At 47.1% G+C, this 19583-nt stretch overlaps 1 protein-coding gene across 1 annotated transcript in view; it reads right to left on the bottom strand.

Annotated features, from left to right (window-relative positions):
• LOC143013555 (cadherin-4-like) overlaps positions 1–19583 on the bottom strand; it is a 170576-nt gene that overhangs the window by 15177 nt on the left and 135816 nt on the right. Inside the window, exons 6-9 of the mRNA XM_076167233.1 lie at positions 11722–11877; positions 8180–8324; positions 6238–6410; positions 3444–3581 (exon numbers count right to left, since the gene is read on the bottom strand). Of these exons, the coding sequence (XP_076023348.1) occupies positions 3444–3581; positions 6238–6410; positions 8180–8324; positions 11722–11877 (612 nt within the window). The remainder of the gene's footprint in view (positions 1–3443; positions 3582–6237; positions 6411–8179; positions 8325–11721; positions 11878–19583) is intronic.

Genomic DNA, 19583 nt, shown 5'->3' with positions numbered 1-19583 from the left:
CAAATAGCGGGCAGATTAATGTGTGTGTGTGTGTGAGTGTGTGAGTGTGGATGTGAATGGGGGGCGGGGATGGGGGGGAGAGAGTCAGGAGAGCTGTTCAGAGCCTGGATGACATTCTTAAGACAACAGACACGTCCGGGTGGTCCTGATGCTGTGGCAGCATTGGATAAGTAGGCATGGAGTCATGTGTGTGTGTGTGTGTGTGTGTGTGTGTGTGTATGTGTGGTTTATTATAGCGGCGTATTTCAGTGGCTCCCTGGAGCCGATTCAATAAAGAAAACTTCAGGGAAAGCTCTTCAGCTTCCAAGAGCCCTTGAGCTTCTTTCTCAGCACAATGGTGACAGGTAAGAGCCGGCGTTAACCAGATCTGAGGGAAGATGGAAGATTCTGAAGGGTCCACCTCTGCTCTCATTCTTCCCGTTTGTTGTGTTAGGATTCCTCTTGTCATCAATGTCTTTAAAGAGGGCAGGAGTGAGACACTGAGGCTGCCTGGAATTTAAGTCCCGCTCATCCAGTTTCACCCAGTTTAAGAACAAGGCTACGGATATTTACAACCTCATGCAGATAAATCCGAAATTTCATGAATATCTTGACCGGAATGCAGCCACAGCCGACACACAAACACCACCATGGGTTAGATAATGCACGAGAATGAAGCAAAGAGTGAACAAAAGCATTTAGCCACTATTTTGCATTAATCCAGCAACCAACTGTGGCAATTTGCTCTTGTTATTCACAATGAAACGGAAACTCTAAACGCAGCTTTGCCAGGTGCCTCCTCTGTAGCTGCAGGGCTCGCGCTGTGCTGTGGCGTTTGCAACCATTTTGTCGCGGCGAGCTGATGAAGAAAACTCTCGGGAGTGAAGGTGACACGTCCCTCCATCCGTGAAATTATCCAGAAGAGCCCTGCGTTTCTAAATCGAGCAATAAGAGTAAACATTCCGCAATGAAGTTTACGGCGGGAGAGGGGAATTGTTTCCACATCCGAAGGCTCTGCCGCCGTTTCCCTGCTTCCACTCTGTTTAACTTTCCACTGCTCTCTCTAAGACTCTAACTCCTATTTTTTACAGACGGTGAGACTTCTGGCGCTGTCGTATTTAATAATGGATTGTAATACATCTGTGATTTTGAAAAGGCAACGCTTCGACCTCTGGGAGAAGGAAAGCCTCTCTGTTTCTTACACTCTTAATGATTTATTACCTGAAAACCGCTTCGGCTCGGATTCTAACCCTTGATATCACGTGAGCTTCATCACTTTGGGCAGATGCTCAGATCTTCCCCTCTCCCTCACCCCGCCGCGCTGTATCCATGTCACTTTCTGTCGCACTAAAGGGAACGAGGGGGGGGGGAAAGCTGCTCGATTGTGACTGGCGCCGTGTATAGTTGGCGTCCTCGCAACAGTTGACAAAACGCCTCTTGCCAACACCCGCGCCCTTCTGTCGCCGTCTTGGCAGTGTGGAAGGGATAACAGAAGCAAAGGGAGGTGACGGGAGGGACCAAAAGAACGAGATGCGACGGGTTCCACTTTGTCAACGGACGGGACAGTGGAGGGACGCCGCTGTTGTTTTTTTGCGAGAGTGGCTCCAAATATGAGACATCCCATAATAGACAAGCTCTGGTTTGCATATGTGCACAAATGAATTGGATGAAAGGATAAAAGGAGGATGCTTTTCATTGCAGACGTCCATGCAGCCGACGCAGGGCCGCATCAGCACCCACAGCCTCCACCTCCGCACGCACACAGCGCGCCAACCGCCGCCGTGAAAAATAGGCCAGGCTACGATAAGCTCGATGAAATATTAATCATCAACATTAAAGACCAATTCCCCAAACTTTATCTTTCTGGGACACGTTGAAAGATCTATGGCTTTATTGCAAACACTAAATATTAGCATAATGAGCCGCATTTTCAACAAAATGGCTTTTATGTTCTCCATACCACTAAAACGGTTTGATTTATGAGGCCAGCAGGCGGAAGCGCTCTCCCGCTCATCACGGCGCCGAAAACCTTCCACTAAAGTTCGTCATCAATATCCGTGCTAGCATTAACTCCCCTCTGCGGCCATGATGGAAGTGCACTTAAACACACTGAAATACAGTTGGAGAGTATCAATATATTACCGGCAACCATCATCAATATGCCACGTCGCTGTGGAATCCTAATGTAGAGTCAGGAAACGCCTCTGATTTACAAAGGCGACGTGTCCGCGCTTCATCACTGCCGGCGGAGGAAAATAGCCTCGGAGAGAAAACAATCACTCATTCTATCTCCTCTCCCTCCATTCATCTTTCCTCCACGTCCGCTCGGTGGTCCACTCCTCAACTCCCTCCTTTCCTTCCTCCTTCTTTTCCTATTTATCTCACGTCGCCTCTGTTTCTTTCCCGCCTCATCTCTCTCTCCCTGACTACGTGTTCATTGCCCATGTTGACTCATCATCATAAGGGTCTTAATAGTACCCCCCCCTGGTGTAAATGCTAATGCTACCTCTACCCGAACCTCCAAAAAGAACCTCCTCCTGATACCGCCTGAACACGCTATCATCGCCAGCCGCTGTGCTGCCGAGCTAAGCACCTTATCTCCCCTACAGGCCCACCCTCTCATCAGCACCGACAGGGAGAGCAAACATGCATCAGGACGCCTCCATCATCACAACGGGACACTATCATGCAGACAAACTGCCTCCATTCCCCCCCTCCCACACATCTTTACTACAGAAATGCATCTTTCTGCCACATCTACTAAAACATTCACTCTTGGGATTCTAATTAAAATATAGATATAACACACACGCAACCCCCCCACCCACAACCACATCCACACACACACACACACACACACACACACACACACACACACACACACACTCTCTCTCTCTCCACCTCTCTGTGAGTAATAGGTCTGCCACCTTAGCTGTTCCACCCAGACATCTCCACATTTATTGGCACTGAGAGAAATGGCCAGAGGAAGATTAAGCCACGCCAGAGAGAGAGAGAGAGGGTGAGAGAGAGACTGTTAGGGTAAACTTTTTCATTTATGTGCGGACTACACTTAGTAAATCTCTCCCCTCTTTTGACTGAGTCGCTCGGTGAGGGCGTGAGCCGCGTCTCACCGCCGCTGCCATGACACATTACGCATATTACTCGGCTTCTTGCTCCTCCCGTAACGTCACCATCATTCTAAATATCACTCTTGCGACAATAATCATCATAAATGGTACGCCGGCTGCGGTTTTCTTGCTGATGAAAGTCAAGGATATGGATTACTTTCTTGTGGTGTGTGTGTGTGTATGGGGGTGTGTGCATCCCCTTGGAAGGAGATGAGTAAGTATACTTTGCAGTTCACACTCTCGCTTTCTGTCCTTGTGTAAATCCTGCTGTGCAACAGTGACATCAGATTTAAATCCTCTCCGTTCTCTCCTCCCTCGTGTTTTGCAGTGACTCACCGTTCTGGAGGTGAGCATGGGAGGATTGTCGTTGATGTCGGTGACGGTGATGATGGCCGTGGCTGTGTTGGAGAGGCCAAAGTTCAGGTTGCCCTCCATGTCGGTGGCCTGGACAATGATGGAATACTGGGACACTTTCTGTAAAAGGCAAAGACAGAGAGAGGAACCTGCAGGTTATTCACTCGGCACAGACACAATTTATGCGCTTCTGTCTGCTGAAAACATCTGAATCGTCATTGGATCTGCTCGTGACAGGAAGTAAACCAGTTGAGGATAAAGCGCGCACAGGATCAGGGGAACGCGCTGAGCGATGGGACGTGAAGTCTGCCTTTGAAACGCGGCATCTCCGCATCAGAGCTCGCACCGTCTCTGAAGGCTCTGCCTCGTGTTACGTCGGCCACGTTCCGAAAGACTTATTCAGCATCACTGATGGACAGATGTGGAGACAATGAGCCAACTGGCAGAGACTAATGGACTGTCTATGCAGCGGCAATATGAGGGAGTGATAAATGCCGTTTCATCTTCAGAAATAACACTCTTGTCACTTCACCGGGAGATGAAATATGGTTATTTTTATTTGTATGTTTGTGGATTTGCCTGCTTGTGCGCCCGTGACTCCTATCCCCCCTCCCTCCCTCCCTCTCTGCTTCCCTTCCTTCCTTCCATCCCCTCCTCACTCCTTCCCAGGGTGTAGTTAATGGGCTGCAGGGAGGACGGAGGCTGGGCGCCGCCCGTCTGGATAATGTGCCCGTCACCGTGATTCCCAATTACATCCCCAGCGTTTCTCTCACCTGCTAATTACTGAATAAATATCCCAATTAGGCTGGGACGCCACATCGGGAGGATTAGACAGCTCCTTTCACTAGCTCTCCTCTCAATACTTGACAAGACGCTGAACTCCAACCTTGTACACACAAGCTCTCATTAGCACCCACATAGACACGCAAACAAATGCACGCACAAACACACACACACACATGTAAAAATTCACATATACGCTTTGCTGTGTTTTGTTTAGAACAGTGTGTGTGTGTGTGTGTGTCTGCACCCGACCGTCCCATCAGCGTGTACACATGGCTCTCACAAATTAGACAAGGGAGTAATTACGCTCAGCAGCTCCACTCTTGATGCAGCAGCAGCAGCAGCAACAAGAACGCGGCAGCCACGGCTTCCTCCGGAGGGCGCAGAGGTCTGTTCCGAAGTCAACAAGCTGTTTTTAAGAAGTCGAGAAACGAAATGGTGTTCGGAGTTTGTCGAGGGAGGAGATAGGGAGAGAATACGAGACACTTTTACGAGCTGGAATTATGTTTGAATTGCTCCGTGCCCACTGGAGCAAACCTAGAAGTACACACCAGCATTGTGGGGTATGTGGATTATAACGATGTGACTGCGCACGCACACACACACACACACACACACACACACACACGCGTGCACACACGCATGCACACACGCACACACACACACACCTTCCCTCATTAACAGCTCCTTCATATATGTGGGAGATAAAGTTGCTGATGATTTCACAAAGTGTGCAAGTTGCGAGTTCACAGAGCCATCAGGCATTTGACTGTGGAATATAATCAGTATGAATTCAACAACCTGAAAAAAATATGTGTGTAAGTGTGTGTTTTGACGGGTAAAGGTTTAATCCTACATTAGGGGTAACTGGCTGGATTAGCAGCGTGCCGATAGAACAGAGGATAATAAGGAGCATGGACATTTTTTACTCTCTCTCTCTCTCTGGCATCCTCATCCTGCTTTCTTGTCTCCATAACACCTTTTTCTCTGCCAAATCTTCTTCTGTCGTCTTCTTCCCTCCTCGCTGTAATACCCTGTCTGTCCAGCGCTCAAAGCTTTGTGTTCCACGGCTCACATCTCTCCCTTCCATCGCCTGTGTTTCATTGAGTGTAGATGTGATTATGCAGACTTGTATGCATTTGCCTGACAGGTGTCAAGGGCATTCTATCTCACACCCCCACACACACACGCACACACACACACTCCCCTGCCCATCTTTACCACACACAGGCACAGATACAGGCACACCACAACAAACCCAACCTGAGCAGCTCACTGCAGCGTGATGTGTCGTTAATAGGTCTGTCAGCGGTGACAGTCTGGGAGGATGATATGTCTCCGAGATTTCTTTGCCTAGTCATCACTGGCACATCCATGCCGCCAGAATAAACACATTTGGATCTTGTCATAACTTTTACAGCTCCATAAAAAAAGGTGACCGTCAAGAAAGGCAATTTAAAAAAGAAAAAGAAAAAGATGAGTGAGTCTGTGTGGGTGTGTGTGTTTGTGTGTGTGTGGTGACAAATAGACACCAAACATTTGTAAGTCACGTCTCAGAGTAAACGCCTTTTGGCTGTTTGGCTCCATGAAATAAGGATGAATCCTGATAAAACATGCAGAATATTATACTTTAACCTCCTGACACCCAGGGTCCTCACATGTGGACATTACATTTTTCCTTCTCCTACCCTACATATATCATTGTGCTTAACCTAAACCTGTTGTCCTCATGTCTGGACCTTTTTCGCTGCCCCCCTGGTTGTATAAATAACACTTTGGGTTGCTAGAAAACCGAGCAGACAGGAAGAAATGTATTATGCTCTTTGTGTTTACATGTAGTACGCATGTGATCACACTCGAGCAGAAGGAAAAGTGCATATAAAATAGATGTATGGATCTCAGGGGGTTAACTATGATCACCATCTCACACATGCCTCTTCTTTTAACCACTATAAAACATGTATTTTATTAATAGGACTGGGGTGAGACAAACCTCACGGTCAAGGCCTGCTGCCACGGTGACGATGTCTCCAGTCTCGCTGTTGATGGTGAACATGTTGGGGATTGGACTGTGAGGCGTCTGGGAGAGGATTCGATAGCGCACCATTCCGTTGGCCGTCGTGTTGTCGTCGGCGTCGAAGGCCGACACGTGCATCACGTAGGTCCCTGAGGGAAGAGAGAAATGCCTCAACTTATGCACATCTAGAGGCAGAGGTTTAACCTGCAGCAGGAGACACCAAACACCGTAAAATTGTGTAATGAGAAAGGCGTTATTGCATCTTAAATTTTAATGTGTAATTATTGCCCTTTACCTACCTCCCTCCCTATGTCCCTCATTTATACAGAGTGTATAGTGATGAGTGTGTCAATGTTGCAAAACCAAACTTGCACAGCTGCACAAAACGCATCTAATAAACCCAAAGCTCCTAAACATTCCTGCACTGCACCGAGCTGAACCGCAAAGTGTGGAATCAAAAATGAATTGTGAGTAATTTGTTTTCCCTTGGCATCATCTCCCTACTTAAACTTAAAAAACACACGCGATCTCCCTCCTCATGCAGCCTATAAGCAGATTTTATGAGATATACATAACCGCCTTAATCAGATTATACTGATATGGTGGATGTGAATGTAGAGTGTATGTGCATAGGGAACCACCCGGGCAGCCATGACAGTGCGCCAACAAGTAAAACATACATTGTAGCATATTGATCCACTGTGTTTAGAGGGTAAAAATGTGGGAAAACTATTCAGTAAATCAAATGGCAGCATGTACAGAGCATTTCACACATTGATCATATGGACACACACTCTCTCTCAAAACCGTTCACCAGTGCATTGTTTCTTTGCGCGCTGGTGGCTCTGCTGGATCGTTGCCCGCCAGCCCATCGCTCCATCCATCTCCGTCTCTCCTCCCTTGCAGCTCATTGTAATCGTAAGGGATCGTGATATCATACCAGTGACAGCCGCTGTCCGAGGATAATAGTCGCCGCAGCTCCCATTTCAAACTTCATTACATTTCAAAGCAACATTTGTCAATGACTCGGCCAGAGGGAGCACTGGCCGCCGGCCGCTCCGTGGCAGGAACACGGAGAGACGCGGGGAGGAGAGACATAGAGGACGAACTCCATATTTGGTAAGAGTCCACGTGGAGCTTTGACTATTTGTCCTCTGCCCGTATTTCTTTGGAGATGCAGGGGATGGAGAGAGCGAAGGAGAGATGAGGAATCACAATGTGTCACACGTCACCGGGGTAATTTCATTAAGCTGCACTCTTAGGGGGTTTAATGTGGACCCTTTGTACAGGCATCCTAAGCTGTGCCTGACAGGATTAGGTCCCTGTAATGACTCTTTAATTTGCAAACTAATTCAACTCTGTAATTGGCCTTCTATTGAAACCGCTGGAGCTCTAAATTCTAAAACTTTTTTTTTTTTTTAATGATTATTGTTCAGCTGAATGTCATGCACGCCACAGAGACGGCACCGCTGCGGGAGGGGAGGAAGGCGAGGAAGATCTGCGCGCGCACACACACACACACACACACACACACACACACTTAGGATCACCTCTGTGTTTGTGTGTGTGTAAGTGAGTATTTTTCACACACACACACACACACACACACACACACACACACACACACACACACACACACACACACACAGACACACACACACACACACACACACACACACATATAGTATCTCCAATTCTTCCACTGGGAGGTTTGACATGAAGTGACCAGTGGTGGTGCTGCAGTCTGGTACATTTCCCCTGCTGAGCCTCTTTGTTTATGTCTACAGGTGTGGCAGCATAATAAAACGCCACTGTGGGAGACAGATCGTCGCTCTGTCAGCTAAATCAAGGGAACGGAAAATTCTATCGCGTCAAAACCTTCACGGGTGATGTCGTCTGTCACCCCCTCTATAGTTACCTGGCTTGGAGCCCTCGTCCACAGAGCCGTTGTACACCTGGTTCTTGAACTCAGGCCTGTTGTCGTTCATGTCGATGACGTAGATGTACAGGTCTATGGGGTTCTCCACCTGGTTCCCGTTCATGTCCACGGCGTGGGCACGTAGCTGCGAGACGAGAACAACACCAGGAAAAAGGTTAAATCTAAACTATTACTGGAGAAAGTAATGAATTGATAAATATTTGATGATGAATGTACACAGTGAGGCGAACAGTGTACTGTGAGCATTATTGGATTGGATTGGAAGTAACAAAATGAAGCAATCTCTAAAGACACCAATGCAACAGGAAGATTAATTTGTACTTTTACATTCTTAGTTATGACATTTATTGATTTAAGCCTAATATAATATAAATAACAGGATTATAAGACGTACTGTATGAATTATGAAGTAGTTTGTAGCCACTGCTGTTCCAGCTAGAGTTTAACCCTTTTAAAAAAAGGTTTTGACATGTTTGAATATCACTTTAATACCCCTGGCACACATCCACAAACCAAAGGAAGAGAAATAAAACACAAACAGATAGAAAGTCTTTTTCTCCGAGGTGACTAGTAGGTGGCAGTAGAAAACCACCTTGACACAGACACACACACACACACACACGCACACGCACGCACACACACACACACACACACACACACACACACACACACACACACACACACACACACACACACACACACACACTGCTGCTCTCTGAATCTGGCATTGAATCCTGCCCATAAACAGAATGAAGAGAAGACTGAGTAAAATCTGCATTATTTAATCAAAATGTTTGAAAGTTAGAAGGGCTAAGATTAAAAACAACAGTAGGCAGGGTCGGGAGTGAAATTCAGGCTATTTTTCCTCATACAGAAATTGCCTTTCTGAAAGAGAGTTTGTGCAGACTTCTTATCTCTCACGCTCGGTCCCCTGGAGTTTTTTATCTCAGTACAAAGCAAAGCAAAACAAAAAAAGCATCTTATTTTATGGGGAACTGGCACGGCAGTAAAGACGAGCTGTCTGTTTCAGGATCTGCGTTTTGGGTCCCAGGCCTGTCTGGGTTTGGTTGCTTGGCGAGTCCTAAAATCTTTTAATTTCCATAAACACAGTCAGTTGATTTTCAAACGAAAACTCCTCCTTGCTCAGATCAATGGAATATCCAAGAAGAATTCTCACAGAGCTCAGACATGGAATAATTACAGAGATCAATACATGCCCTGGAATGTATCTGCAATACTTTCCATGTCATGAATTAAAAAAAATGAATAAATCAAGAAAGAAATACATATATCTCTACGTTCTCGGGGAATATCTCTGAATAATAAGGATTTGTTTGTTCCGCATGCTGTATGAAGGTCAAACTCACACGCTGTAGTGGCATTTTAGAATAAACCGCTCCATTCTCTCTAAAGCTGTTTTGATTTACTTTCCTGGGAATGTTTGTATCCCTGAACATGACTTATTCAGTGATATTTCTGTCGGCTGAAATCGCAAGGGATGTTTAGTTTATATCCCATAATGGAGGAACCTGTAGAATTCAGATCAGTCTACATCCCGCTCCTAACAACACAGGCGGGCGAATATCTGTCTGGTTAAAATGTCAGCTATCAAGAAGCGGGCCCGTGCTCCGCTTGAAGGACCTCCTGCCCCGCTTGATCCTGGGAGCATCCATCTGAGTGAGAGAGGAACGGCGACAAAGTGGAAGGAAAAGAGGAAGGACACGGGAGATTTCAACACGGCAGATTTTTGTCACCGAGCATGGAGGAGAGGCAGGTGAGGACATGTTCAGGCCGAACCGTTCGCACCCTGGTCACTGCGGGGCCATGACAGCTGGATCACTGAAATAGCCTCCAGCCAACAATGCTGTCTTGCTGCAGCAGGAAATGGAATAAGCAGCATATTCGATCGGCTTCCTCTCCTGGGAGGATGGAGGATCCTCTCTCCCCTCTCCACAGCCCATCCCCGCCTCTCCTCCATCTGCTTCCACTCTGCTGCGTCCTCAGGTTAATTTGACTTTACTTCCTCCTCCCACAACCCCGACCACATTGTCTGATCTGTCCTGCACCCAGCATCCAGGTCCTTATCGCCACCACCCCACCTTACATGCACCCGCACTTAAAATTCAATAACAGTGGGAGTCAGAGATTACCGCCATGTTTAAGGGAAGGCAAGTTGTATTTCCAGCTTCCCCATTAATGTTATTATCTTGAAAGTCAGGGGGAGAGAACAGACTGCAGCAGGCCGGGCTGTGCATTCCGCATCCAGATAGAGATAACAGCACAATCACAACGGAAGCTCCAAGGTTTCTCCTCCTCATGTGAAATGCATCTTGTTGCGCGGTGGAATTCAAAGACAACTCGTTCCTTTTTTGTGACATAAGGAGCACCGGACTGTATGCTGTTTGTTTACGCTCCTTGCATGAAACACGATGTAAACAAGAAGGAAAAGTCCACAAAGTCAGGTTCTAACTTTGTACTCTCCTCCGATCACATTACGCTCTATTTACATCTACCAGGTCGATGGAAATTCTTTTGGCCGAGTTGCTCATCGTGTTTTTCTAGAAGGGCGTTTAATTGCTTCCCCGTCACGCTCCCCGTGTCGACGTTTCATTGATCTGGAAGGCCTCACCTCATCTGTTTACGTTTGTACTCCTTTGGCTTGTACCATCTGCTGTCTCCCTGCTCCGTGTTTCCGTACCAACAAACTCCCTTTTTCCCGCACCTAACAAGGGAATTTAACTCCGGCAGCCTTTAGTGAGCCGGAGCCTCTCTGAAACAAATCACCTCACTGATTGGAGGCGGTGTTGGATATAAATCTGCTCTCACTAACTGGCTGGTCTGTAACACCGACAGCTTCTCATGCAGACAGGAGGAAGAGACCTCTGGGTGAGAGCAATTAAATCAAATGCAATTATACCACAACACAACAACAACAATAACTGTAATCCAAACTTACAGCCAATGTCTTTTTCTGAAGACACACACACACACGCACACACACACACACACACGCACCTCTTCAAGGAAATGCAATTTTTAATTAACGTGATATGCTCATTCTGTGCTTAATAGAATGCCACTATGTAACGTTCATTGAAATGGCTTAAATGCGTTTAATGAAAGGGTTTTCACACTTTTAATTCCTTTATGTTTTTCTAATCATTTTCGCTGTTTGTAAATAGATTATAGAGCAATAAAAAATAAATACCTATAATCAAATCCAGATACATTTGTTTTGTAATTAATTTAAAAGACAAAATCAAGCACATTCTATATTATAGAAAGCATGATGTGAGGGTGTGTGTTACAGAGAAATCATAACAGGAGTAATTAGCTGCAAAGGGGTGGTTGTGGGCACAAAGTAAAAGGTCAATGCTGTTTTATGTGTGTGTATGTGTGTGTGTGAGTGACAGAAAGAGAGAGAGAGAGAGAGAGAGAGAGAGAGAGAGAGAGAGAGAGAGAGAGAGAGAGAGAGAGAGAGAGAGAGAGGGAGAGGGAGAGAGAGAGAGAGAGAGACTCACGTGGTATGAGGAGCGTTGTTCTCGATCCAGTGGTTTGGTAACAAACATCTTTCCAGCCACCGGGTCGATACTGAACACTTCATTGGGTGGTTGATCGGCTCCCACACCAGTGATGCTGTATCGAATGGAGATGTCTCGGTCCTGATCTGACCGGATCTGCAGCACAACAAACAAACAAACAAACATGAGAACACTCCATCAGTTGTTGAACAAGTGTACGGGCAACACAGCCCCCGGAAAAAATAGACAAAGGACACACCTGCGACTCCCATCCGCCGCAAATAACACACTCGCGCCGACGCAAACTGTACACACACACGGCAAGAATGAATTCATAATGCAGCGAGATGGGGAGCAGAATGTCCTTTAATAAATAGAGCTGTATCTTGGTTGAGCTCTCCTCTGCAGATAGACAGCTAATAGGTGCATTAAGTGCACTGCTGGGCCTGTGATTTGGACTGAAGCACTGTGTAATTGGGACTCATTTGGAGGAGTTTTTCAATTTAGCCGCCAAATAGAGTGTGCGGCTCCAAGCATCCCATCTCTGTCCATTAACTACATGACAACCCATGAACATCCGCCAGTACATCAAAATAACTCACACCAGTGTCACGCATACACACATATACACACACGCACACACACACACAGATGGCCAACCTATTTATTGTAATCAATGTCGTTTTCAGCGAGGAGCTTGAGTGAACCTTAAAAAGAGAGACTCTTGCCCAAAGTTGTCTCCATCCTTCAGCACCCATGGAACCAATTTAGCCGCGGTTTTGACACGCCGGGATTCGCTGCCCGGCGCCGAGAAAATAGCTGGAGCAACTAACAAGGACGAGGGAAGGACATACAATATTGGACAGGTGTCATCCTGACTGTTCCTGGTGGACGAGTAAAAAGCCTGTCACCCTCACCGCCGCTGTTCTCCTCCTCCTCGTCGCCACAAGGCCATCGGACATGTTCGCCGCATGTTTCTCTTCTTGTCTAACTGTCTAATTGAACATGCGATCGCACAAGAATTTGTGTTTTCTTTGGGGAATAGGAGGAAGAGAATGTCAGAACGCTTTGCACATATTATCGCTGACAACTATGGTGATTAACACGCTGCAGGCATCAGCTACGATTACTTCAAAGGAAGCCCGGGCCCGTTAAACACTAACAAACTAACAAACAGCAGCTCGGTTGAACTCGGGATTGTACCCTCATTACCCTCCGAAGCAAAGAGGCGCCGGCACCTCGACTACATCTCCATCTCTCTCTGAAGCACACAAGCAACGATTACACACCCCACTGCCAAGCTGCCAACCATTCTCATTCATTCTCCTCTCTCCTCCCCTTGCCTTGTTTCACCCCCCCTGTCTCCTTCACTGTATTCTCCCTCTCCCTCTCTCTCTCTCTCTCTCTCTCCCTCTCCCTCTCTCACTCTCTCTCTCTCACTCACTCTCTCTCACTGCTTCAGGTCTCCGTGGGGACAGAAGCCATGCATGAAAAATGAAATTACTTCAATCCGTTGGCCTTGGCAGTGGCGTATAAATCCTCACCAGTTAGGAAGTGATAGCTCTCCATAATTCCATTTGGGTTTTCCCCACCCCCCCGATTCCCCACTCGCTTCCAAGTCCTCCCGCTCGGAGGGAGAAGTTCCAGCTGCATGTTTCCACAGTCATTCCCGCCAATTAGCTCTCCCTCCCACAACGTTCCCGTGGCCACACTGAAAACCGTTAAGGGATGACGCCAGCACCCTCAAACTCAACAGGGTTCTTCTTGTCATTTGCACATGGCTGCATGTGCGCACATACTGTACATACAGTGTGTGTTTGTGTCCGTCACGTATGGAAACAGTATGGATCTTTTTCACCCGTCCAATTTTCACACCACAAGCCTCAACGTTCAGCGCAGTACAAAGCGATGACAAAGTGCAACTGCCACCGTGTCCCTAATGATTAATAATGTATGTAATAAATCACATGCATACACACAGCTATGCATTAATGAATCCAATAATGGATGTCAAGGAAATGAATCAGCGTGTTGCATTTTTGCACGTCTAGTTCCTTTATCAGAGGATATTATGACAGGCGGAGCGGCATTTAAATAGTGAGCGACTCTCACTGTCACTCTGCCACTTTCACTTTGGAGGTTGAGGGGACGTGCTGAAAGAGCTCAGCATGGGAGAGCTGCTTTAAATGAAGCTCTGCTACCACTGCTGTCTCTCGCCATGCACACACACACACACACCAGAGTCCCCATTGGGCAATAAATAACAAATGATTTAAATTTCAAGAGCACCAATAAATGGTAAAATCCCCCCTCGCTACTTCCCCCCCTGCCCCCTCCCCTTTGGTTTCCTCCTATTCCCCTGCTGTAGTCATCGTATGTTGTGTCGAGTGTGTGTGTGACAGAAGCGTGCACACGTGTGCCAGAGGGAGAGAGAGCGAGAGGACGAGAAGCACTCAATGACAGAAAGGGAGAGAGAGACAGCGGGAGAGAGAGAGAGAGAGAGCGCATCATCAGGCATCAGAAACTAGACACTGCCTAAATGACCTATTTGTTGACGGATCAAAGCAATTCCCTTCATTACTGACAACTTGTCTGCTTCTTAAGAAGATCTTATCAGTGAGCTTAGCTCCCTTCTGCCAGGCAAGACTGAATCAAATGAGAAATTACCATGCCACCAGGTCTACTGGGGGAGGAGAGGAGATGAGATGAAGAGAAGGAAATGAATAACGTAGTCGCACAGTTCTACTGCTCTCATGCTGAGGAATTAATTTTCTGCTTAAACATTGATGTTGAGTAACATTTAACGAAGTGCTCCACTGGTATATTGGGTCCCATTGTAATAATACATGCGACTGCACTGGTGTTGTGGGTATATTAAGTGTTTCACTAGTATGATGTATGAGCAGATGATGGCATGCATATTGCTGTCAGTACACATGCAACCAGCCAGTGTTTCCATTAAGGGAGGCCATGTGAGTAAGGCCTGGCTGCTGTTCCTTCACTGCATAGTAGGTATCGCTACTAAACACAAAAGAAGAGGAGTTGCATGCCTCTATCTGAAAATACAGCTGTGTCACCTGGAAATAAATCAGTCCACATAACCGGCCGTGTGCAAAACCTTTTTCCGTTTTGATCATTTAAATCTTTACCGACTCGCCACAAAAAGCACCTCAGGCGACCGGGATTATATTTGGAAACTTCAAAAAATGCAAAACCAACGTGCAAAAACTTGGTATGACAGGAGGTGACTCATCTCTGCTCTGGTAACTTGCATTTCAATGTGAAGTTCAGTCTGGGTGGTGGGCCGTTTGCAGAGCACCACTGCATTTGTTTACCGTCACATTTAAGCTTCCTCAGCCCACACAACTGTCACCGCGGCAGATTAGGAGAGTAGGTGTGATATGCAAAAGATGAAGAGGAACACAGGCTCTGGCGTAGGTGTTATACAGTAGTGTAAACATAAACATGTGTCTAAAAATAAGCTGTGAGAACTTCAGGAACGCAATCAGTTTGCTGCAGAATGTCACGTGTTTAAGTTTATCTGGTTTATTCTGCCGCAAACTGCTGATATCTGAGGTCTAAGCCGGGTCTGGCGTGTCAAGCTGTCTCTAACGGCATCAGACTTAAATTCGCGAAGACAAACGCATTCAAATTAGGTCTCTTTTCCTTTCACAAAACCAGACACGGGACATTAAAACACGGCAGATTATCCGATTTGTCTGGCAGCTGTTGCGTCGTCGAGGAGGCAAACCGGCCGCGTTACCTTTCAAGCCTGAAACCGGCGAAAAACACAAACCGTTCTTTTGGAACTTAATATGCATTCGTCTGAAGAAACAGTTCAATTTTAAAAACACAGAAAAAAGAGTTTCCTTCTCGGCGAGATTTGCCACGCTGCTTTGGTGCATTAGATCTCTCGGGCGACTTCAGACGGTCGGCAGGCTGTTGCCGTGGAGCTTCCGATTGAAAATGGAAGAAAGAGACTTTCAGTTTTACACACAAAAGAAATGAGGTTTTATATCTCACCAACATAACACACCACCAAGACAAATTGTTCTAGCATGGGTACTGGAACGCAGATCTCAGGGGTCCACTTACTAGAATTAAAGGGAATCATGACGGACGAAAAGTTAAATACACACACAAACTAGTACAGTTGAGGTCAAACGACACTGGCGCGCTGTGCCATCTGTCACAGAGTGGCAACAGACCAATAAAGAGCTGTAATCCAGGTTGTTCTCAGCTCTAAAGCTCAGCCAAGAGGGGATTTCTCAAACACACACGCACACACACCGGCAGGAACAAACAGAGAGACGTGTTCCTCCCCCTTGGATGCTACAGTAAATCCCAGCAGGCAGGGCAGGGACACGGGGATCAGGCCAGCAGGTCACACACACACACACACACACACACAGAGACTTCTTTCTCTCTGAAGAGAAAGAAGTCTCCAAGACAGAGAGAGAGGTGCATATACACTCAAACACTCCATCTTTTAGAAACGGGCAAGAGTCCCATATACGAGGATGAAAGGACGTCCTGTGTGTGTGTGTGCGCGTTCTGCAGAGAGTCAGCAAAGCATCTGTATTAAGAGTTTTCCCGTGGCCTTCCTAAAACGCAGACTGGCGCTCGACTTTGATGTTTGCTATTCAGAGAAAGTACAGGCGGGATTGATAAGTGTGTGTGTGTGTGTTTGAGTCTTTGGGGATTTTCACAAATGCAGCAACCGACTTAAACATAAAAAGGAAATTGATGAAAAACATCTTGCACTCATTAGTCGGCGCCGGATGTATGGAGTGCACACGCTCAAATCGTACCTGTGTGATGTGTATGAATGAGAGTGTGTGTGTGTGTGTGTGAGATTGTGAGGCAGAAAGAGGCAGGAGGAAATAGTCGATGTCTAACTCCATGCGCTTTTTGGGGTTGTTTGGAATAGTAGCTGGAAGTGACGCAGGTCAGATGATTAAAAGTCTCTCCTCCATATTATTAGAAATAACACGCAGTAATGGAAGTTAAGCAGTGAATGACTTTTCCAATTATTGCGGGTGAAAGGAGTCTGCCGTTCTTAATAGTGCCGGCTTATGGCAAATTAGAGGTGCTATTCACCCAGGAGGTAACAATGGAACAACTCGCCCTCCTCATTCTCCTCCGCCAGACAGGAGAATGAAAAGATGGCAGCCATTGTGGAGGAAACACAAAGAGGCAGCCAAGGCCCCCCCCCCCCCCCCTCGCTTTAAGCTTCAAGAACTGCCGTCTCACTCTTCCTCCCTTTCTCACTCTTCCTCTCTCTGCAAGTGTCCGTCTGCGCATCTGTCCTGCATTAGGGAATTGATTGAATTGTGAAATCGGGAGTGTGATGGATGCTTGAATAACTCCTCCGCTTGCTCCCACAGGCTTCCACAAGGACAATATCAAGGACCCCCCCCCCCCTGTCTCACACGCACAAACACACACACACACACACACACACACACACACACCCTGTTCCTCCCCTCCCCCTCACTTGTACATCCCCACGAAACCCAATCTGGATAATTAGAGTACAGACTGTTAAGAGTGTGTGTATCTCTGTGTGTGTGTGTGTGTGTGTGTGTGTGTGTGTGTGGGAGACGGAGTGACAGCGGGGCAAAATCTGCCGCTGTTGCACTTTTCCCTGCCATTTACTCCCCCACATACACACCCATCCACACAACCCTTCCCTCTTCTTCTTCTCCTTCCTCCTCTTCCCACTTCTGGCTTTCAGAATCTCTCCCCAGCCAGCAGAGGAGGAGAAATGCAGACCAGAGGGAAAATGGAGGGGAAGAAAGAGCGGGGTGAGGGAGGACAAACATGAAAGTGGATGCGAATTGACTGCATCAGCACAACATCTGTAATGGAGCACGACGCATTGGCAGGAAACAGGAAGAACGGCGACCTGCAGGAGAGCTGCCAGGGCCGCGTTTAATTGGACGTTAACCTCGTCGCGTAAATCTGTGTTGTGAGAAAACAGACGATCGATTGAAGGAACAGGGCCCGGAATAAATTTGTCTTTCATTTTCTTCTCCCGTCAGCCTCAGCTGGAACACGTCCAGTGACATCACGGTGGACACGTTTCCAGCGGACGTGGCTGAGAGAGAGAGGGAGAAGAAGAAGAGGAAGAACAGCTCCCTCCCAGCCTACAGGGACAAACACTTTGGAGGTATCAAGATGAGGTAAACAGATGTCCGAGGGCGGATGTGTGTCTATGTGTGTGCGTGCGTGTGTGTGTCAGGGCGACAGAGGAAAGGTGTTCAGCAGTATACGTTCTGATGTTGGATGTTGACTGGAAGCTTGACAAAGTGGGTCACCGAGCCTGCCAAGTCCGACCCCGTGCCAAGCTCAAGCAGGAGCTGGAGAGGGGATGGACCCTGCCATCCCGCTGCTGGCTGTTTTGAAAAGTTGCAAGTACATAATCACAAACACAAAGACTCGCACGCACACACACACACAAACACACACACGCGAGTCACCCCCACAGCCTCTGAATGTGTGTCAGAATGTTTCCCAGGATGTTCTGGCTCCCACTAACCAAGCAAGGGATTCTGCTTGGCAAACTCCACCTCAGCCAGAGTCCAACTGTCATCTTGACAAATGAACCTTGGACGAGGGAAGAGGAGGAGGGAGGAGGAGGAGGGGGGAGGAAGAGGAGGAGGAGGGGGAGTGCGTGTGCGCGCGTACAGCTTCACATGCACGTGTGTGTGTTTGTTGTTCTGAGCTGAAGTATGACACACAGATGGCTCGTGTACGTGTTGTTTTTGCCGTTTCTTCAGCAGCTGGCCTGTCGCTGGTGTGATTGATACAGATCAGAGAGTGGATCAGATCCAGGGGGGTCAGTTTCTAGGAACCTCTTTGTTGTCCCGCTAGATCCCTCGGAAAAAACATCGCCGGGAAGCTGGAGACGCACCGGCGGCCCCGCTGGCTCGTTTTGATGCTGAGTCCTCTTTAAAGAGATACTAACTATACAGCCATCCCGTACAAATCACCTTATATAAAGAAGCATTTTGCTCGGCCTCAGATGAACAATTACATCGTCCCCAGCACGCCGCCGCGCCAGGCAGTGTGGAAGGAGCCGTGCATCACTCGGCTTTCATGAACAACGTGGGACGTTAAAGCCTTTTATAGGGCGTTAGGAGTGGAATGTGCTTTTCTCCCTGAAAATAAAGAGCAAATAAAAACGTGTAAGGCAACGTGGGGGAAACATTGGCTAGAACTGCTCATAAGCGAGCTGCAATGAGAGCTGCAAAGCTAAAAACCGGCAACTTTTTATCTGCTGCTAAACTGTTTATCTTAGGAGCCGTTTCATCTTGAGAAGCTGTAAAGCATTTCATTGCTCAGTGAGGAATTTTATTACACACACACACACAGAGGGAGACACACACACCGTGGTGATGTATCTTGGTGTGTGTCTGTCTGTCTCGCTCCCTGTGTTTTTTGGGGGGTTTAACAGCACAGAGAAACACGATCACCCCGTGACAGTATCCATTATACTTTGGATGAAAAGATTCTGACTGAGGCCTTTTATTGTAAATGACAAAGTAAATAGGATCAGATTTTTCTGGCACAGGCCTCCATTCTGATTTGCCTCACATTTTACCTCCAGGAAAGAAAGAAAGAAGGAAAGAAAGGAAGAAAGAGGACAAGAGGGGGAAATGGAAAACTACAAGCGCACATTAAGTGAGATTAGAATTTTACATCACATGACTTGCATCCAACAGCACTCGCATTCAATTCAATCTCATGCCCAAGGTCTTTTTCCTTTGCAATTACTCTTTTCTTCCATTTCGTCTAAATGCCGGTGCTTCGTGTTAAATCAGATTTCCTTCTGTGCGTCCAGCCCCTCTGGCATACAT

This window comes from Genypterus blacodes, unplaced genomic scaffold (genome assembly GCF_046128005.1).
Source record: "Genypterus blacodes isolate CSIRO-AG114 ecotype Tasmania unplaced genomic scaffold, CSIRO-AGI_Gbla_v1 ptg000156l_1, whole genome shotgun sequence".
In the NCBI taxonomy this organism is placed as follows: domain Eukaryota; kingdom Metazoa; phylum Chordata; class Actinopteri; order Ophidiiformes; family Ophidiidae; genus Genypterus; species Genypterus blacodes.
Note: the sequence above shows the minus strand (reverse complement) of the source record. Positions and strands in the feature narration are given on the sequence as shown.